The 22,867-nt window shown below is 44.6% G+C and overlaps 1 protein-coding gene across 2 annotated transcripts in view; it reads right to left on the reverse strand.

Annotated features, from left to right (window-relative positions):
• Positions 1 to 22,867, reverse strand: part of FCHSD2 (FCH and double SH3 domains 2) — a 1,767,327-nt gene that overhangs the window by 483,963 nt on the left and 1,260,497 nt on the right. For both annotated transcript variants that reach the window (XM_069640094.1, XM_069640093.1), the window contains exon 9: positions 7,481 to 7,603. In XM_069640094.1, the coding sequence (XP_069496195.1) occupies positions 7,481 to 7,603 (123 nt within the window). The remainder of the gene's footprint in view (positions 1 to 7,480; positions 7,604 to 22,867) is intronic.

Genomic DNA, 22,867 nt, shown 5'->3' on the forward strand with positions numbered 1-22,867 from the left:
CTTGCAAAATTCGACGGCAATCCGATGAAATAGGGTACCAAACTCTGAGAAGTCAGGAGCTAGGCTGTCAGGCTGAGACTGTCTGGATCGTGATGCCACACTGTTCCCTTGTCCCGAGACAGGAGGTTCGGAATCTTCTGAAACCTCACCGTTGTGTTATCGATAGCTGGAGCAGGTCGGAGAACCACGCCTGTCTCGCCCAATAAGGAGCCACTAAGATCACCCGACACGGGTATCTGTGAATCCATTGCAGAGTCCGTCGTATGAGTGGAAACGGGGGAAAAGCGTACACAAACTTGTCTGTCCATGGGAAGGAGCATGCTTCCCCCAGCGAATCGGGTTGCGGCCATCTGCTCGCTTACTGTGCACATTTCTTGTTCTCCCTCGTCGCAAAAAGATCCAGGGACGGTTGTCCCCATTTTTTGAAAACCTTCGCCAGCTGTTGGTCGTTCAATTCCCATTCGTGCATCTGATCCATTTCCCTGCTGAGAGAGTCCGTCTGTACATTTTTCACTCCCGGCAGATGGTAGGCCACTATACTTATATTTTGTTTTAGAGCCCAATGCCATATTTCTTGAGCTTCGGTCGAGAGTTCTGGAGTGAGTACCTCCTTGTTTTCTTAGGTATAACATTGTTGTCATATTGTCTGTCAATATTCTCACTACCAGTCCTTTTATGTGTGGTAGGAAAGCTTTCAGGGCCCAAAGTACCGCCCTCAACTCCAGCACGTTGATATGAAGTGCTGTCTCTTCCGACGACCACAGGAAGAGAACCCAGATGCGCTCCCCACCCAGTCAGAGACGCATCCGTCACTATCGTTATGTGAAATTCTGGCTCCTGCGGGGGTATCCCTCTCGATAGATTTTCAAAGAGTTGCCACCATCGAAGTGCTCGTAGAAGCTCGTTGCTGATAGTTTGTCCGACCAAAGTCCCTGACTCTGGGACCATCGGTCTGCCAGGAATTCTTGAATTGGCCTCATGAAGAGAGTTTACGAAGGAGATACACGATGCATGGCCCCCAGTAGTGACATAACTCCTCACCGACACTCTGGTGTTGACTTTCCACTCTTTTGCCTGTAGCCTGAGCTTGTGAATCCTCTCCACAGATGGTTTCACCAACCCTAACTGAGTCTTGAACTCCGCACCCTTAAACACCAAGTTCCTTGAGGGAGTTAAGGAGGACTTTTCAAAGTTGATCGCAAATCCTAAATGTCGCAGAAGTTGCATGGTGGCCTTTAGACTTGCTTGTGTTTTTATAGGGGACGATCCCCTTACCAACCAATCGTCCAGATAAGGGTAAACATGATGACCCTGTTTTCTTAACCAAGCTGCTACCAGAGCTAAGCACTTTGTGAACGTCCTGGGAGATGACTTTAATCCGAATGGGAGCACTTTGAACTGATAGTGGGTTCGTCAGACTACAAACCTCAGGAACTTTCTGTGTCGTCGACGCATTGGTATATGAAAATACACATCCTGGAGATCCAACAACGCCAGAAAATTCCCTGTTGAATAGACCGGATCACTTCCTGAAGTGTGAGCATCTTGAACTTCAGATTTTTCAGTGTTTTGTTGAGGTCTCAAAGATCGAGAATGGGATGCCACTTGCCGTTGGGTTTTTTCACAACGAAGTATCGGGAGTAAACTCCTTGACCTCTCTCGGATACCGGGACCAATTCTATAGCCCCTTTTTGTAGCATAAGCACTACTTTGTGTTTTAATATTTGCAGATGGGGCTGAGCCGAAAACACTGGTGGGATGTGCAACGGCTTGATTTTGAACTGTAATGAATGGCCTAATTTCACTGTGTCCAATACCAACCGGTCTGATGTTATCTTCTCCCACTCGTCGACATGGTGAGACACCCTGCCTCCAAGGACGTTCTGAAACTCGTCATTGCTGGTTCTTTGACTGTTTGTCCTTCGTCGACGATGGATAACCTCCCCTTCTTCTTGAGGCTTGATAGTCTCAACCTCTTCTAGCGGTTTGGGAAGCCCGCCTGTAGCCTTGAGAGGAGTAAGACGGTCTACTGAAGGTCCGGTCCCTGGATGACGAGAATCGGGAATTTCCTGACGCTCCTCTAAAGGGGCGAAACGAACGAAAACTTCTGCCACTCTGAAGGGCTCAAGAGAGCGTGCTGTGTCCGAGTCTTCTTTCATGCCTTTCAAGGCCTCGTCCACCTTCTCTCCAAATAGCTGTTCTCCTTCAAAGGGCATATCAAGCACTTTATATTGTACTTCTGGTCGAAGGTTGGTGCATTTGAGCCAGGCTTGTCTCCTTAAAACCACTCCATTGTTAATTTGCTTAAAGACTGATTCCGCCAGGTCTACGGCGATGTTTATTGAGTGATTTGACGCCTCTTCCCCCTCACGCACAAGCAACATAGCAGATTTTCTATGTTCGTCCAGTAGATGTTCCAGTATGGGTGCTAAATGATGCCACATCTCTCTGTCATATCTCGCCATAATAGCTAGAGAATTGGCCGCCTTCACTGTTGTTGCTCCTATCGACAACACCTTCTTGCCAAAGGTATCTCGTCTCCTGGCCTCGCTCTCCGGAGGAGTTGTACATTTATGTTGTGGCCTTGCCTTTCTTGCAGCAGCTGCCAATACCACTGATTCTGGAGAAGGTAGAGAAGACAAACATTTTGGAGTAGACTCAGGAGCTTTAAATTTCTTTTCCAGGCTGCCTTTAACCGCAGGCTCCAAGAATGGATGGCGCATTGTTCATAACCCCTCTTGCCATACATGATCTAAAATGGGAACCGAAAATACTGATTGTCTCCTCTTTCCCATATGATCAAACAAGAAACAGTCTTTCTTTTCTTCCTCCTGGGCCAGGCCAAACTCGGTACATGCTTTACCCATCATTGTGTGGAAGGAACCGATGTCATCCAAAGGTGACGGTTTAGCCAGACTTCTTGGAGCTTCCATCTCCGCCTCCGACTCCCATGTCGGGTCCCTAGAAGGGGATAACGATATTTCCGATAAAGACTCTTCCCGTTCCGACTCGGACTCTGTTAGTTCTCCTTCCTCCGGGCGCGTGCATGGAGGGTCTTCACGAACCGGAACGGCTGATGATGCCATAGGAGCAGTGGGAAGGGCCTGGCTCGTCGTCAGCTGGTGTAGTATGCAGTCCTGCCGGAGTACTAACCTGAGGCAACTTCGGATCCAGTTTACTCAGTAAAGTCAGTAGTGTAGACAATAACTCCAGGGATAAAACAGCCTGAGGATTGAGTAACCGAGCTGTGACTGGGATACTTCTCCCACTTGAAAGCGTCAGCGAGCTGACCCCTTGCAATCTAAGTTCTGTAGGCCCAACCACTAGTTCACGGTCCTCTTCCACGGATATGGAAAAAGCCGCCTCCTGCTGCAACAGGGTCTCTGGTAAAACCGGATCATACACCTCTAGTCGCCAGCCTTCCTGCGGAGCCTCCGTCGACAAGGCTAACTTCGACAGTCGCCGTGGCCGTCGTATGACTCGGCGGAACTACTGAAGAGACGATCTGCGTCAATGGTAGTGAGGGCGTCGACGATCGAACTCCCGTCGACAACAGTGGATGCGCAGAATCCTGAGGCGCTCCTGCCTTTTTTGAACTTGACTTGTGTTTCGACTAATCTCGACTCGAGGATGACCTATGATGATCACCTGAGGAGGTTCTTGACAGGTCTTTTCTGTCCTTTTTTGATGAGGAGGAAGAAGACAAAGCTTTTGTTTTCGATGACGATTCCTTCGTAGAATGTTCTTCCAAGGAACTTTTCTCCGTCGAACGCACCTTCTTCCCTGGAGGTTCCGCCGATACGGAACGGCGGGGGACCACCAGAGATTTAGCCCTCGAGGCCAAGCTATGTGTGGAGCCTACCTCCGAGAGGTGGTACGCACCCACTCTGTCATTCAGCCACGCCACCAGCCATCTATTTCGGTCTTTCAGGGTCTTCTGCGAGAAGCCTTTACAAATTTCACAATTGTCAGCCGAATGGTGAGGGTGGAGACAATATAGACAGTCCATATGTCCATCTCCTTCGTACACCTTTTTTAATCCGCATGTAGCACATGGACGAAATAGCCTTCCCAGACATTGGGAAAAAGACGAAAAAACAACCTTGTAAAATAGCAGATGACATGAGGTGATCCCACTACTTTGGAAGACGGTTGAAATCTGAAGGGAGACGCGGGGGCGGGCATTTATACCGCTACGTCCTATTGGGGCATGTGTAAGTGGCCCAAAACGACGTAGATAGGACAGAAGTTTCGAAATTTTTCCTATGGGAAACGTCTTTATAAATGTACCGAGGGTTCTCAGCCTGACGACGGGGAATATTCTAAGCATGTGAATCCATGAAATATCCAATGCTGGAGAATAGGATTTACAGGTAAGTAATTTGTTCCTTCTCCAGCATGGGGTCTTACATGGATTCACATGCTCATGAATTTACACAGCAGTACACATACACAGGTAGAGCATATGTGAGCATGTAAATAACTGAGGTGGGAGAAGAACAGTACAGAGAACTGCAGTTGAGTGGCAAGGAAATGGAGAAAGAAGCGAGTCGTCTGAGTGTTGAGTGACATGAACAGGACATACTGGGGATACGAGCAGTACAGGAAGGAGGGGAGTCAGAAATGACACCCACGTTGCGTACAGAGAGTAACAAGGGGAGAGAAGAGGAAAGGGGATAAAAGTGGGAAGCGGGCAGGCACATGGAACAGTAGAAGCAGGAAAGGACAGAATCTTGGTTTTTGAGACACTGAGGATAGGAAAGTGAGCATGAATCCCGATTGGACAGGCAGTAAGAGTGGCACGAAGTAAAACGAGAAGGAAACAAAGATCTGGGAGCTGTCAGTATAAAAATGGCAGGAGGGACCAAATTAAGATACATTAGAGGAGAGGTATATATTGAAAAGAGGAAGGGGCCAAGAACCGAATCCTGGGAACACTGTAATGTAAAGGAGATGGTGGTTTATTTATCATCCTGGGAAATAGAAAACTATCAATCAGACAAATAATAAGGAAACCATTGCGGAACAGAACCAAAAAAAACAACGTTGAAAGAGTGGAAAGAAGAGTAGTCTGATCAACAGTGTCAAATGCTGCAGCTGAGAGATCAAAAATAATTAATAATGAAGACAACTTAGAGTGACCAGTGGAAAGAAACGATTTGGTTACTCTAGCAGTTTAAGTGGATTAAGGAGGGCAACACGCAAATTAATACTATGGAAGAAGACAATGATTATCCAAGTATGGTCTTTGAGATCCACAGAGAATCAGAGTCACATAAATACGGACATTGTTCCCAGTATTAGTGGATGCAATGGAGGAAAAGACAAGGGGTTTTGTTTCTCACCTATTAAAAAGGCTGCCTGTTTTTTTCCCTCACCAAGAGACTGGGTCAGTTCCTAATGGTCATGTTTTCCGTAATCGTCCCTTTGGGTGCCATCATGTAGTTAACTTTACATCCCATCAACAACACAATTCCTTTCTTTATAAAGCACTGAATATATTTTGTTTATTTTCCTCATGTTTTCCTGTTCTTTAACAAGCGGTGAGGTAAAGTGATCTAGCAAGGATTTTAGTATTTCTTTATACCATATACTAGGCACATATCATTTTGTGAGTGCTTCATGTTACAGATACAGTAGCAAAAGGTTTGGGTTTTAAATGTCTCTGTTTCCACAATAGTAAAGGCACTTCCTTATGCTGTCTATGAACACATTTCATGTTAATATCATTAATCATCGATTTTTTTTTCATGGGATGGCACTTCATACAGATGGCTGTTAGGAACTATTATATAAGGCAACATACCTCCTTTTGGAAAAGCTGCTCAGATGCCTTGTTAAAAGGCTTCATATCTTGCTTTATTTAGCCATCATAACTTGCAGACTCAAAGTAGCAGCGGTTGTAGGCTTGTCCCACCTCCCTCGTTTTCCTCATTTCAATTTGCAATGGCTGATGACATGCAAACGGAGTTTGGATTACACTCTGAGTCTTAGTTCTTATGTTATGATGCAGAGAGTCTGCTCTGGGTTTTGCACAACTGGACTCCATAACACAAGTCTACAATGGATGAGATCATTCCTAATGGATGGTTATAACGTTCCTTTGCTGGCACCAGTTTTTCAAGTAGTTTTCACTGAAGAAATGACTCTGAAAATACTCATCAATTTTTTATTTGGGCTGGTGTTCCCGCCCAAGCCCACACTCTTCCCCATAATATAACCCCTACCCGAACACCCTCCCTGACCCTTTTAACCCCTTACCCCCTACATATTTCGATTAGTTTTTTCAAAGTCATTTCTTCAGAGAAAATAACTTTGAAATAAATGGTGTCGGCAAAAGAACGCGACACCCTTATGGACAGGACAGAAATCAGCTGGCTGCCCTCTTTCAATTCAAACCCACAACCCCATTACCTGTGGAGTTCCCAGGAATCACGTCTCTCGCTGCCCCTCTTCAACATCTATATGACCCCTTTGATGAAGATCATAAAATCCTAAGGGATCACCTGTTTCAACTATGCGGATGACACATACATTATATACAAAATGACTGATGGAAATTCCAGCACCACCCTTATCAACTGCCTCACCCGAATAAGCGAATGGATGACAGCTAACTACCTAAAGCATAACAGGCAAAACGGAATTAATGGTAGTCTCAACCCACACCATGCCCAAATCATATCTACCATGGCCTTTGGAAAAGGCAACTCCCCAAACCATCTAATGTGATCAAGGACCCAGGCATTTTTATGAACAACATACTCATGCTAGAACAGAACTGTAAGACAATGCAATAGTCAAAAAGTGTTGACTACCATCTCCACTCCATCTGACGGATTATGCTGTATTTCTCCTTCACACACATAGCATTGGCCATGATCTCCTTCTTTCAAGAATCGACTACACAAACGTCATCTACCTATGCATGCTGGACTATCTCACAAAAAAGCTTCAACTGATTCAAAACACAGCAGCTAGACCACTACTCAAACTGAACTGGAGAGAACACACACAGCTCCACTGACTACCAATCAAAAAAGGATCAATTTCAAAACCCCTCTGCATCACGCGCAGAGCCCTTGAAGTTCAAGGAGCAGAATTACTTGAAAACAAAATCACACTACCACCCAACCGGAGACCTAAAATTGAGCGGTGTGTGATATAAATCATAATAACTTAACAGCCGTCAGGTGGGCCCAATGCCATGCCCAACGCATTCAAGCCAGTTCTGGGATTTAAAGCAACACTTTAAATTCTTGGGGTAGTAGTTTCCTATAATAATTATGATCTTAAAAATCACAGCATTCAATGCTGCTGGCTAAAATGCATGGAAAGGCCGAATGTGTCACACGTGACATGGGGCCACTTGGTAGCAAGGGCAATCATTTACTGGTCTGCGCTGCCAAACAAACCTGAAAATATTTGTGCGACAACTGTATTTTTTTCGGAAACGGGTTAATTTACCAAACAGGCTTACCCGGCTGGAAGTTTCCAATAAAAACTGGAATGTGGTCTGTACGGTTTGGCACGTCTCGAGCTCAGTCCTGCTGAACGCCATTACGTAATCCTTCAGGTGATCATATAAGTGCCCGTCGAGAGCCTGTGAGGAAAGGAAAGAGCAGTCATTACTGTAAACAGTTAGGCGTAGGGGGCACTGTCACTGTCAGAGGGAATACAAAACGGCAAACACAAACTTGAAGGATGAAAATGGTACTATTCAAAATAAACATTAACTTCCGCCAGGGGGTGCCAGAGATCAACAAAGAAAGACAGGAGAAGTATTTGGACAATGCGCTATATGGTTATCAGCGACAAGTGATCGAAAGCGCACACAGAGATATCCAGGCACCTTTGCGCCGAGGTCAGCGATGACGTGATTGGCACACGTGTCATATGTAGTGTCTTCTATTGCTCAGCACGCCCATCCAACAGAGCTCGCGAGTGCGTTCATAACATGAGCAAGTGTTTTAACGCTGTTATTTTCTTTTATTCTCGGATTTACTGTTCTGCTTTTGCCATTTTGAAGCCAGCATCTAAAGTACGAGAATGCAAATACAACTCCATGACTGGATGACCAACTCGCGTGTGCCGTGGTAAAGCTTCAGGGCTCTGCATTCAATATGGACTACATTGGCCCATATTCATTTTAAGGCTTCGCGTGTGTTCCAGAAGGCTTGTCATGGCCAGTGTGTCCAACTTTTCAAAATGGTTTAGAGGGAAACTGCACGCAGAGGCGAATCAGGAGCAGTGTGGGGTGAGCGTGTTCAAGGAAGGAAGTTGTGCTCCAGAAACAATTAATTTGCTGGAACGCGACTCCGTGGAGACACAAGGACCAAACCTCACAAGTTGAGGAAGCCCTCTGCCCCCGATTGTCCAGAGTCCCCTGAACAGTGAAACGCGAGGTGTGCGCAATAAGCAACTCATTTATAAGCTGCATCTGACAGTCCTTTGCTCACCTGGGCAACCCAAGCCTACACCTGGGAGCAGTGGCGTCTCCAGGAATCAAATTTGGGGGGCACAGAGGGGGCCACAGACACAAGTAGGAGGGCCGCCTATATATAATTTGTATGCTTTTCCCAAATTGACGTGAGCAAAGTAGTTCTAAGTGGCCCAGGGGAGGTAAAAATCGTGCATTTATACAGCAAGCTATTCTGTTGTATATATCTTGATGTTACCGATACTGTCTCATCCTATATTGATATTGAAAATATATATCCATATATCTCCAAAATTCGGTATATCGCCCACCACCAGTTAAGTTCACTCCTGGTTTCGGGCCTTCATGGGCAATTTGTTCAGATGTTGTCTGATCATCAGCTGGTAATGGACACCTGCCATTTTATGCACTTTTGAATGATAGTGTCCATATTGTGTCCCAGTCACATCTGCTGCAGGGGGGCTTTCACAAGTGTTCCATCAATACCGATGGTTCGCATTGCCTTTTTGTGCATCGCGCATCCGCCTGCGGGTGCTTTACTGGAAGGTATGTGCAGATCGCAATTGGGGCTATGGGTTTCTCAGCAGTGTCTTTGTGTGGACATTTAATAGTGAAAATGTAGCAAGAGCATAGTGAGTGTGTGCGTGCGTGCTATAACAGTGGTAAACCAGCAACAAGATACGACCCTTTAAAGCAGTCTCTTCTGCAGAGATGGAGCCACTCTGATGTCTTGAGGGCAGTGTCCCTTTCAGTTCAGAAGAAAAAAAAAACAGGCCAGGCAAAAAAAACTGAAAACGTGCAAGGGACGGCTGGGCAAAAAGAGGACAGCAGATTAGATCACCGAGCCCCCTGCTTCCCTCAGCGAAGCTGTGGGCCCGGCCGGGAAACCCTTGTCAGGGGCGAGCTACCCGCCAAGGCCCCAATTTGAATTTCAACAAATCAATGGCCAGGCTGGCCCGGCCCGATTGTTGAAATTCAAATTGCGGACTTTTTTCACTGGGCACTGACTCACTCAGGCAGGGCAGGGCTTGCCTTTTCAGCTAGGTGCGCATGCGTGCACACGCATTCAGTAGCAATGGCAAGCCCTGGACCCCGACTGCTGACCACCATCCCTGTGCCCTGTTCTGTGTGCACCTTTATGGTGCGTTCTTCACTGCATTTGCCGTGCCAGTAGCCAGCCCCGGTGGCAGCATCGAGGCCTGGTGTATTGCAGCCCTGTGTGTGTCATGCGGGTGGACCAAAGGCAGCACTGCAGAGAGAGTAGCCCAGGTGGGGGGGGGGGGGGGCAGAGTAGCCATCATTGCAAGAGGAGGGGTGGCGAGCCATGAACACATTACTGCTACTCCCCCCTCCCTCCCAAATGCAGTGCGCCCAATTCCATACAGTCTCATTTGAGCCCCCAAACCGCCCACCCCGCCCCATTTAACTTTTTTGGTAAAATTAGTGACAGATGACATTTTAACACAATAAAATAAATAAAACTCTAGAACCATTACATATGCCGGAAACTCATCTATTATAGGTCTGTCCAGGCGCTGTGGGGCAAAATATGGAAATGACTTCACAGAAATGGACATTGCAAGAAGCATCATCAGTCTTTGATACTCAGAGGCACCATGGAAGTGACTTTAGAATAATAAGTTGCCATAAGTAAGCCAAGTGGCACATAACTTTGTGGTGAAAAAAACGACATTGCACTATTATATGGGGCAGCTCTATAGTCATTAGGCGTTTTTTTTAATAACAGCATGATATATTAACATAAGCTACGAAGTGAATCACTTACAGCTGCAGATAAGACACAGTGTGATTTGTCCAGGATCACACACTTTGGTTAAATGGTGAAACCAGGATGTAGACAATTTAAGCAACTGAGCACATTTTCCTAGGTTTAGTTGATCTAGAATTGTATTAAGGTTTTGCTTTGCATTTCATGTGCTTAAATAATACTTAATTTATAGCAATGCCATGTAAACAAACCACATTACATAATAAACTATCCTTTCATAGTGGACTAACTATACACTATATACATTGTCATAGAAATATGCTGAGCAATACAAGCATGGCTTTAGTTTTATTCTCCCTATCTGCATGCAAAGTCACAAAAGCATCATGCAGATTAATGTGGCCTAACAAATCACCCTTGGGTTGTAAAGCCATAGCAATTTCACAAAGCATTCAACATTATGCACCCTTCTCACTTTTGATCACTCCCTCCCATTCCCATTCTAAAGGTACAAATGTCCCTGCTAATAGTCCCATCCCATCAGTGCCTAATGGCTCACATTGAAATGCTCTGTTGACACAGAGCAACGTGAGACCTAGCACCAGCCCCCTCTCCCCCCCCCCCCCCTCCGCCCTCAGGTTCTCTCCTAGCGACGCCACTGCCTGCAGTTAGACGGATATCAACTCCGTGTTTCCATTGCGAGTGCAGTCTGTGAGATACAGAGCTGGCACTGACAGCCTCAGTCTCAAAGCTTGATAATGCAGTCAGTGAGGTGCAGCCTCGCTCGGCTGACGACCTCCGTTCTTTCATGGGGGAGAGACGGCAGTCACCGGTGCAGGGCTGGTAGCTTGTCATGGATGAGGCTGCAGTCAGCAAGGTGCAGGACTCAGAGTGAGCAGGCCAGCTGAGGTAGTGGGGTGCAAGTGGGCCCAGGATTTCAGAAGGGCCTGGGCCCTCCAAACCCCCCTAGCGACACCACTGCCTGGGAGATCGAGGGAATTAGTGAGTTGGGGCTGAATCTGGTAGAATGGCCTGGCTCTTAAGGCCAAAAACGAGCCGGGGTAAAGGCCACACAAAATTGGGGAAGGGCCTCTGTCAGAGGGTGGGGGGGGGGCAGGGGTAGGGCAAGAAAAGGGTATAAAAGGGTCCAGAAAAGGGGATAAAAGGGACTGGTGCAAGAGGAGGGGATACACAGGTGAGAACACGGATGAAAAGGGGCTAAAAGGAGCTGTGGAAAGAAAAGTGGTAAAAGGGGAGGGGGCGGGACAAGGGCATAAAGGAGGCTAGACAAGGGGCTAAAGAGGTTGGGGTAAAAAAGGGGTGAAAGGGGGAAGGAAAGGGGTAAATAAAACGGGCAGGAAAGGGGGGAAGAAGGCAAGAAAGGGGCAAAAGGGAGGGGGCAAGAAAAAAGGGGATAAAGGAGGCAAGAAACAGGGTGAATGGGGCAAGAAAACGGTCAGGAAAAGGAGCTGAAAGGGATTGGGGTGAAAAAAGGGGATAAGGGCTAGAAAAGGGGCAAAAGGGGGCAAGGAAATGGGTTGTAGGGGTTGAGGCAAGACAAATTGTGAAAAGGAGCAAGAAAATGGGCGAAAAAGGACTGGGTGGCAAGAAGAGGGAGTATAGTGCCTGGGGAGGCAAGGAAAGGGTCTAACCGGGACTGGGGCAAGAAAAGGGGATACATGGGACAGGGGTGTAGGATCAATGAGTGACTGGGGCGGGACAGGAAGTCAGGCAGAGCACACTTTTTTGGGGGTCGGGGCAGCTGGCGGGGTATCTTGCCAGCCCCTGCTTTGGGCAGGACCTGACCCGAGAGGAGTGTCAGACCAGGCCCAAGCTTTGACCCAGGCCAGCCAGAGCCCTGTTGGGCTCGTCCAACTCTACCCAAGCCCAAATTGTAAAACGGTCCAAAGCTGTACGTGTCTTGTACTTTGCACACATTTCACTGTTATTGTGAGTTTTTGGATTAAATGAAATGAGCACAATATACAGTTGCATTACATACTCAGAAGGAATGCATGCTTCAATTACTATCACAGGCAAGTTTGACAAGTTGCTTGTAATTTCTATGCTCCCAAAATGCACTTTGTATGTAAACCAGCCAGCATCTGACATTCAGTGCACAAGCATTATTCGCCACCTAGCTCCGCTCCTCAATTTTCGCCCACACTACTCTGACAATGTTGTAATTGCCCCTGCGCAAATGGGGTTTGGGGGTTACCAGTATTTTGTCCATTTCCAGCAATGATGTGTTCCATACAGTGTCATTTGTGCTCATCTTTATCTCATCTACTTCGTTGGTAGCATTAGTGACAAATGCCATTATAACACAAACACAGCACAAAAAAAGCAATACTGTAAGACTTATCCAAACAGGGAACTGACCTGTTCAATTTCTTTCCCTGGTCGGTTTTAGGAATTAGAGGCTGTGTACGACAAAAGATGTCCACGTACGCCCCCTAATTTGCTCATATATTAGCATCATCAGAAGTGGCAGCATAGAAAAGAGGGCGGAGAATGCGTCAGAGTGTTTTGGCGGAGTTACACTGCTATACAGTTACCTCTTACACTGCTTTGAAAAACTGCTGGCAAAGTCTTTCTACTACCTCTATTCTGGTCCCGCCTTCAGAAGCTCCATGGAAAGTTGGAGCGTGCATTAGAGTGTGGCGGCCACTGGAAGCACCGATTCTCGAACGCCCATGCTTGCTTCATATCTCTTTATCTGTATGCGGGCCCTGAACGCCCAGAGGGACAAGCGGAAGATCCTTGAAGTACTGAAGTGAAGGTGACTATTATCCTACACTCCTCTATTGCCCGATATTATAACTGTGCCTCTCATATTTCAAGTTGAGCACATTACCGCATATCACTGTGTAGTGGAACCGTGTGCATTGGGTTGCTTTATATGATCAGAAACTGGTGAACTTTCTGAGAAGGCTTTGTGACAAAGTCATTTGAAATTTGTCATTTGGCCTATGAGGGTAAGTATCCCTTGAATTCCTCTGCCAGTGCCCCCTTAGATCACAAGAATGACTGCAGGCAGAATAGCCTTTGAGCTTTCTGGTCTGTGTAAACTGGTGGGAGTTTCATCGTTCATAAACTTAGTGACTGTTGTAAACCATGTCCCATGCTATTATGAAGAAGCAAAAGTTTGATTTGTGAACTTCCATATCTAATATTGACATCCTGAACAAACTACTACTGTTAGCGGGGAGGTATCAAGTGCCAGACCGGTTGAGAGTGATAAGGCACAGAATCCAGCTCATGGTCAGGAAACCTAAGAAGAGGTACTCGTACGGACTATTTGTAATAACTTGGGTCTCCAGGCCTCCTGTTTAGACACTCAGTGAGGGCCTAAGCACGCCCACAGTGTATGTAGATGACCCAACCCATCCTAAAGCCTGAATAATATGGCCACATAACAACCAAGATGATGATACAGGGGGTAACTCCCGTGGCAGGCCATAAGATCAACGATGTGTACCCCTACGTGGGCTCGAGCACAGAGATCAGGCGATTAAAATCACAGGTGGCTTGCATCAGGAATGATGAGCGAAACATTACAGATCTTAGCATTTTGGTTGGTGTCAGCACCATTGGGTGTTTGTTCACAGAAGGAATATCAAGAAATTACATGAACTAGACCTGAAGGAGTGTCAGTAATGGATAGTGGAAGGGCTTTGGAGGATGGTATTTCACTGAAGGAGAGTGAAATCACTCTGGGCTCTCCCTCTCACCTTCTGGAGCTTCTCTCCACTAGTAATCTTGCACAAGTTCCCGATCATAGTGAACATAGGATGTTACATCACACGCTGCGAGAAGCAGACAAGCCCATTAAACTAACACCCCCATCTATCTCAGCCCTGAACTCTATTCTCAATGCCCTAGTCGAGCTCTACGATAACATAAGGGATGAGGTCAAAGCCCATAGTCTAATCTTAAGCAAATTAAATGCCAAGATGGATATCATGAGCAATTGAGCCCTTGCCACAAACGTGACAAATCTGTGGGGCAAAATGAACCTGACTTGCATCTGTGTAAGGAGAACTCAGTAGAGTAGAGAAGCAGGGTGGTTGTAAGAAAACCCTGGTGGAGAGAGGTTAAAAAAAGGCAAAACAAAAGTCTAAAAATGGAAGGAGGCAGCATCTAAGAAATACTTAAAGTTGGCGACAATATGGAGGTCACATCTGTCATAGATAAAAGCCTGACTGCTCCTGTAGCTTTTAAGACGCTGAACAGGGTAGGCACACCACCCAAATTCTGCCCCCCCTGTATTGATCTAAGCCGAGCCGAGGTGGTCACTCAGTCATCACCAAATAAAACAGATACTCTGAGTGTATGTCAAGAAAAGGCTAAAATTCAAGTATGGCTGACTGAGGTGGCTTCTTCGTCGCCTTTGTGTAATCATATACCCAGGAGCTCTATCCATGTAACTCAGGGTAGTAGCCAACCTAGCACAGGTAAAGCCCTTCCTATCGCGACCCAAACATGTTCTGAGAAACACAAGGCTGATTTAGCGATAGAAATAAGTGATTCTGTGGGCGCTCGAAACGAATATCGGATTATTGGTAGCTTAACTGAGAAACCATCTACATCTGGCTGTAGCAGGGGAAGTGGTACTGCCACAGGAACAGTGATTGGGCTTAAGCCCCCATCTTCTCGAGCCAGGAGCAATGGGCCAATATTTTTAATCTGCCAACTCAAAAGCTTTTACAAAGTGGCTCTATTGATAAACTGAATGTCATTGAAAAGAAGGCAAATACATCTAACTAGGTCCGCAGGAACAGGCATTTCCACCTCAAACTCTTGATAAATTACAACCAATTGGTAGGTTGGATGAATACATTGACATTGGGGTAAAGGGTACCAATATATGTTAATACGCTTGCTGGCTTTGCAGTGAGGAAGAAGTCCTGCATCTCAGGCGGGGTCACTTTCACATGTAAATCAGGGGTGCCAATTGTTAGTATCAAAAGAAACCTGGCCAGGTGTCAGGAATGGGACAGAACCCAAGGCTGAACAAAAAATGTATTTTGAAATAAGACCTCACATTAATCTTGATGTCACCTTGAAATTAGTGTGTCAAATCCCTACTCGAGAGAAGATTTCATCAAGGGATATTGAGTTTGTTGTTTTCCATTGGAATCTAGAACTGACCTGGCCAAAGTAAGTTGGAGATCCTCTTTTGTAAAGAAGTTAATACTTGATGAATGTCGCTAGTTCCTGAAATTCATCCGTTTAGTCTATACTACTGAGAGGAGTGAGATTAAAAGTTACTCCTAATGGGTGAAAGTGACACAATGAGTTGGTCTGGAAATAGGTCAGCAGGTAAGGAGAGATATGGGGTCCCTGCACAAATACCCTTAGTCACAGTACCCCCAGTAAACATGATCAACCATGATGATCAGGGGATTCTAGGTCAGCTGGTGAACCTCTTGAAGAGAGAACTTGCAGGAAGTAGATACACTGAAAAGAGTAACATAGAAGGAACTAAAATTAACCAATTGGAATACATAAGGTTTTAATAGTTTCATGAAAAATGAAAGGGATAGTCACATTTTCAATACTCATGATATCATACTCTTCCAGGAAACCTGTCTCACTTCTGAAATCAGCTTGGCTAGCTTTACTATCATACAACAATTTGCAACTGAATCACATGGTGGTAGGCCGTGAGTGGGTCTACTGGTTGCCGCAAAAAATACTAAGATAAAAACAGCAAGAGTAATTTCCACTCGCTTCCCAGGTATCCTGGCTGTTGAAATTGAAATATGTGAAAGGGATAAATCCTGGTGTGCATTATTGGTACATTTATATTGGAACCAGGCAGGGGTGTGACTGGATCAATTCTTAAATCAAATTTCAGACATATTAAGCACATGGCTCTTAAAACATTCTCAGCATGTGATCATGTCGGGAGATCTGAACACACATTGTCTGACCTCAGCTAATAGGAATAAAGTGCAAATAGGGAAAAATAACGAACACTGTTAAAAGCCAGGTAGGTATCTGTTTTGCAAAGAGATTGTGGTTAAAGCCCCCCCCCATGATTACGGGACCTGGAAAAGGGGCACACAATCATTGGCTATCGATTATGTCATTCTCTCCAAAACTATGCAAGAAGTATGTAGCAAACTTGAAGTTAGGAATTCCACTCTGAGCGATCATAATATGTTGATCTCTGACTTTGAACTCGTGAACTGGATGTGAAACAGTATTGTCAGTGAATCATAGTAATCTTACGATTAATCCAAGAGCAAACAGGATACAGAAATTCTCTAGAGGTGGTGTTTCTTTGGTAGGAAAACTAGAAAGTTATGCTGCCATCGCATCTTCAGAGGAATTGGCAGATCAATGCTCAAGCAACAACTTCCAGAAGTTTATTTGGGACAAAGAAAAGCCTCACTATCAGAAACCTATCAAATGGACAAATATCCATACTTTTGATAAAGAGATGTGGGTTAGGAAGCAATTACAAATCCTTAGATTAAATCACACTAGTAATGAATTGTAGAGTGGAAAAGCAAGGTTTACTCTGAACTTATAGACAATGGCTTTGTTCACATCAATCTATTATGGTGCAAAGAGAAGGTGAACGAATGTTGTCAACTTTAGTACGTCAGGATGCACGTAACTGCTGGTCCGTAATAAATAGTATGGACAAGCAGCAGAGCAAAGTTCGGAGTTCCTCTATTAGTGAAGCTAGCTGGCGCTCTTATTAGGCAAATTTGAATGGAAATAGTTGCTCGGATTTAAATTTAAATCTGATGCTGGTTGAACTTACAAGGCCACTTAATTTTGAGGTGGAGGACATTGAGCAGTTGATCAATACAGCATCTTCGTAAAGAGCCTCTTGCCCGACTGGTCTGACAAATGCAATGCTAAAATCAAATATAAGTCTGTGGTCTCATGCTATTCTTATTAAGCATATTATAGTGCAGCATTCAATGCCTGTGTCATGGAAGGAATCCATCATTATCCCAGGAGCACGCCCTGATCCTACTAACTTTAGACCAATAGCTCTACTAGACTCTGATAGCAAAATATTTGGGTCATTGGTCTTGGAACATCTGGATTCTTGGGTCAAAGCCAGATGAATCATTTCTGATTTCCAGATCGGATTCAGAAAATTATTAGGCATGGCCTAATATTGTCGACTAAAAGGTAAAATCACAGCGTGCTCTAATAGATCCTCTGAAACATTATACATGGCCATGACTGACTTCTCAAAAGCCTTTGATATGGTCGACAGCTCTCTTCTTTGGCAAAAACTGAATAATAACCTCTTCTCTTTTATCTTTATTGGTATACACTTATTCTAACAATTCAATTAGAATTAGGTTGGGTACGCTAGCCAATCTTTCGGATCCCATTTTGATTACAAGAGGTCTGAGGCAGGGATGAATTTTGGCGCCTTGTCTGTTCAATCAATACTCGGTAGATTTAAAGGAAATCCTCTGTGGGACCGGTTTGGTTAACCCTAAGATAGGTGGCACGCCTGTACATCGGTTTGCCTATGCGGATTGCATCGCCTTATTCCATTCCACACCTGTAGGGCTCCAAAGTTTATTGACGTTATTGAGTGACTATGCCAGAGCTAATCAATTAATAATAAATCAAAAGAAAGGTGGTGTTATCCAATTTGGTAAAAGTAAACCTAACCAAGATAACTAAGTGGTTAATCGATGGCATACAAATGGCAACCGTAACTGAAATAACCTATTTGGGCTTTTACTTTACGTGGCCTACAAAGAGAGAAGTCGTAATTAATCGTATCCAAAATAAGGTAGACCAACAGACTTTTCAGATTAAAAAAATCATCGCTAAGTATTGTAAGTTTTCCGTTAAACCTCTTTTGTCATTTTATGTTGGTAAAGTTGTCCCTAAGATACTCTACGGACTAGAAATCAAACATTTATCATTAGAGTTGTCCTGGGAACGGTTAGAGGGTCGAATCTGGAAAAGATTATTTAACTTAACCCTCTCAACTCACATGGCCTCTATTAGGTATGAACTTGCCTATTGTCCTTGGAAGAACAAGTTACTTACCATAGCTTGTAACGTTCTTTCCATGGGATGTTCCTCTGACATATTCCACATCTAAGACACAATCCCCTCAAAGCATGGTTTAATTGGAGAGTTCTAACATTGATGGGGAAAATCTACTCTGCGAGTAAACCCTCTATGTATAATAGTTTGCTTGTTGATGTGTGCGCTCAGTCAGCTAATGTCAGACTCAAGCAAGGCATTTACTCTTAAGACTTTGGCGTACTTTGGATAGAAAAAAGAGAAGCTGAGGTAAGCTAGGACTCGCTTTCTGGGTTGTTTCTTCTGTCTTAGAGAGGAAACTTCATATGAAGCTGTATGGAACCTATTGAATGCTGGTCATGAATTGTTTTTAACTGTGGAGGTGATCCGCCTGTTGGGAGATATGGGGTTTTATTAATGAAAGATGATGGATTTATTATGTTATTTTCAAATCTTGACTTTTGATTTGATATTTGCTATGATTGTATATGAATTTTGATATAACCAATTTTTTTTTATAAATTGTGTTTCTACCTGTTTGGATATTTTTATTATGTTTCGTATGTGGCAGATAGGTGTATTGATCGTAACACAATAAAAAAGAAAAGTGCATTACAAGGAGTGTCATCAATATTTGATCATGGAAACTGACATTACAAAAAGTTGCCATGATTAAGCGAAGAGACAAATAACTGTGGTCTGCGTTATATAAATGTCTTATTACTATTATTGAGCAACACTGTTGTCTAGTAAGTCATAAATGAGGCCTTTTACTTTAACAGAAATAGCTGTAAACTGAGTCATTTTAGGGATTATTTTGAGACAAGACACAGTAATATTAAATGATTACCCAGGATCACAAAATGTGGTTAAGTGGTGAAACCAGGATTATAGCTTTATTTTCTCCATAGTGAGTGCAAGAATGCAGTGATTGTATTTAAAGTAGTATGAGCCTGAGAAAATCTCCTTTGGGTTTTAAAACTGCATTAATAAAAATGTAAAATTCCTCTGCTGGCTCCTTGTGGATTACAGAATATAAATTCAAAACATTGGGCCCGGAAATTACCACCACATTTGCTGCTCTGCTGAATTCAGAGTTTGACCTTGAAGGCCAAAGATCAGCACATTTACAGCAAATCAGTCAAATAGTCCTATGGAGTTCTATGGACTCCAAAAATTAGGATTCACACAACTTTCTCGCAACTTGTAATCCTGTGGTAATTCATTAGTGTTATTGTAAATTTGTAACGCGCTTAATACCAGCGAGTGGTTTCTGAGCTTGGGATGGGGATTCAAACCTATGTTGCGCTGCGTTGTCTTGCTTCCAAGACAAACATGTTGCCCCTGAGATATCCTTCATCTCTAATGGCACGGGTGGTGATACATTTCAGCATATTTACAGCCAAACTTGCAATTAGGCCCACCGTGCGCAGTGCACAATATCTTCTGGGTACGGCCTGCTCTAAATGGCCCTGCAGGCCGATTATAGCCCAGTACACCATTTTCTGTGGCCCTTGTGCACCCCACATCTGCTCTTGCCCACCAACGGACCCAGATAAAGAAGGGGTAGAGCTGATCAGAAAATTACACACAAAAACTGTACATTTCTGTTCATAACAATATAATGTATTCTTTATGTTCCTGTTAACACCGACTTAGGAATCGAAGGCCCAAGGGAGAAAATAAATAACCTCAGGAGGGACAGGCTAGCAGACATTCAGATGCAGTTGGTGGAGTGGCGAGGATGGAACAAAACAGACAGATTGAGGGAGAAGAAAGAGGGAAAGGTAAAAAGAGAAGTAGAGAAAAGAAAAAGGATGGATCAAGAGAACGGAATAAGGAGGAAAACAATAGCGACAGAAAAATAAAGAGGGAGATGGATCTGGACAAACAAAGCATATGAAAAAGAAAGGGCAAACAAAGTAAAACGAAAATAAAGGGAATATGCGAGAAAGCCATTAAGCAAGGGATACAAAAAAGATGAGGAGGATGTGACGGGGTCAGCCGTCTGACGCTGTCAGTAGTGAGTGGGGAACCTTCTCAGTCTGGGAGTGGGAAGCCTACCAGGGTAGAAGTCTGAGCCAGTCCTACACCAACGGGGGAAGGTGGCATTTACAAGGGCCCCAGTTTCTGTGCGCTCTTTAAGCACCTATATGGATCAGGGCAGAACCATTGTTATCACCCCATACCTGCATCACATGAGCTTGCCAGGTCTGTTCTGTGTCTTGATGAGAACATAAACCACAAAGGTGCACAGCGATAAAGAAACAGAGAAATAGCTGAAAACTCTGGTTCCATCTAACAACAAACCAGTGAACTAGACACACTTAGTAACCCTCACCTATCTGAGCCTGCTTGCATAAAACTGAGGCAGAGAAATTCAATGCGCAAACCATGCAGACCTTCCACAGACGCCGCTCTCCAAACTAGAGACATTCAATACTCACAGCAAAGACATGGAGCCAGCCCTGTTATACCAGCATGCAAAATCCCTCGGCAGACGCAAACAGTAACGGTTGTCACAGCGAGCTGCCATTACTGGTACACGGTGGAAAGCAGGTTCCTGTTTATGAACTGTATTGTTTGTAACTGCTCCCGGGCAGAGAAGATTGGCCACGGGAACCAGAAGGCGAGAACTAATGGAAGCAAAGCGGGAGGCTATACAGAGAGTCAGTAAACTGGAAGGTGCAGTTTATTTGGGTGAGGTCAGAGGAGGAGGAAGCGGCAGACCAAGGGACCAGAAGGAAGGATGGATGGTGGAAAGGAGTGTGGAGGTGATTTGCAGAGAAGGTAAGATACTGCATGGTGAGATAAAATTGAACTGTATAGTTATTGTGCCTGAAAGGAAGGTGTGTGCATGAATGTGTACGTGTGAGAGAGAGAAGGGTAGAAGAAGAATAGGGAGTGAGGGGTGACTGAAAGGGCGACAGGAGGGTGATTGAGCAGGTAGAGTAAGGGTAGTGTGGAGAGGAGAGAGTAGTGGTAATGTGGCAAGTAGAGAGTAGTGGTAGTGTGGAAAGGGGAGAGAATTAGAAGTGTGGTGTAGAAAGGAGAAAAGGAAGAAGTAAGTTAAAGGGTGTAGGTAGATGAGTGATACATTAGAGGGACAGGGGCGCGTTGCAGGGAGACGAGAAGGTGGGGGAATGAATAGGAGGAGAACGGAAGAGAAGTAAAAGGACATAGGAAGAGGAACATCAGGGTGCAAGAGGAAAAAACTGCATGCAGCATGTGTGTCTGGAGTGCACAACAACAGCCTCTAGAACTAACCCCTGGTGAGTAAAAAACAGATCAGGCATTTGCCTTTAGCCCTTAAAATGGAGACAGATAGAATTTAATCATTAGGGGTTCATAATCAGTAGATACTAACCTGAGGAGTAGGGACGCCTGGGTTATAAGGAATTTGTTGTCTCTAGAAGAGAGGGAGACAGGGATGGCCCTTGGATTCAGTTTCAATGAAAACCCCTGAACTCTCTTTGGGAGGTGATGTGCCACTGAGGTCTGTAGCATATTTCTTACCTCCAGGCCATAACCTCTTCCGCTGTTTCTCGGAGTTTCACTGATTTCTAGCATGGGGATTAGCCCACTGCAAAATGTATCTTTTATTTGGGGCTCTGACTCAGGCCTAGTGTTGTGGTGCACCTTACTTTTACCGCAGGCAGTATGAAATGCTCCCTGTCTTTGCATCTGTCTATTCAGCACCACCAATAATCAGAAAACACAAGAAAAAGACCAGCACTGAGATAATTCTTTCATGTACTTTATATGCAGTTGAGATTCTCTGCCAGCGCAATAAAGCTATATTTTCCTACAGAAGGAAAATGATCGCCCAGCCCCTGTCCGTGATGTCATACATCAATCAAACTTTGCCCGGAGTCAACTCCCTGTAATTTTCCAGAAGCTAACATGTGTTCCAACTCTGTCACCTTTATACAGGTTTTAGCTCAATGGTCCAGAATCAATAGTTGAAACATTCGCCCTAAAGCTTCCTGCACGAGCAACTCAAACAAAAAGGCCGGTTTTAAACAGAATACTTTCTGTAAATTCCTTGCACAGCCTTCATGCCCCCATCGCAAAAGCAGTTTTAATTCCTGCATTTTATTCTCTAAACAGCACCACACAGTCTGTGTTTGCAGTCCAGCTCTAAGCCCCAGTTTGCACCAATTCGAATGACTAAGATATTAGTGTGTTAGAGGTTAGGTGTTAATTATTAGTAGGTTAGGGTTAGTATGTATTAGTCCCTACATTACAATGTGGTCCCATGGCACACTATGCTTATGTAATGCTATGTAACCAATTCAAGCTACCCTTTTTTTGGTTTGCATGAATTCACAACACTGTATCACATCAGCGTTAAGCCACATGCTTACACACCAGCACTAATTGCGCACACACCTTCTACAGGAATCTGGCTAAAATTCAGCCTGGTTATCCTACAGGCCGCCTGTGACAAGGATAAGCTTACAAGTTTCCGATATGGGGAGACTGGCCATCACGGTAACTGAGCATATGGAAACTGGTATACCTTGTGCTAGGCACGTGAAAGCTGGTCTAACCTATTAGACATTTGAAAACTGGCCGTGTTTCTGGGCACGTAGAGACGAGTGGTACCTGTTGGTGGGAAGAGGACTTTGGGGCCATTCCCGTTACTATGCATGTGCAAATAGGCAATATCT

The sequence above is a fragment of the Ambystoma mexicanum genome, chromosome 7q (genome assembly GCF_040938575.1).
Source record: "Ambystoma mexicanum isolate Mex_15411 chromosome 7q, UKY_AmexF1_1, whole genome shotgun sequence".
Classification (NCBI taxonomy): domain Eukaryota; kingdom Metazoa; phylum Chordata; class Amphibia; order Caudata; family Ambystomatidae; genus Ambystoma; species Ambystoma mexicanum.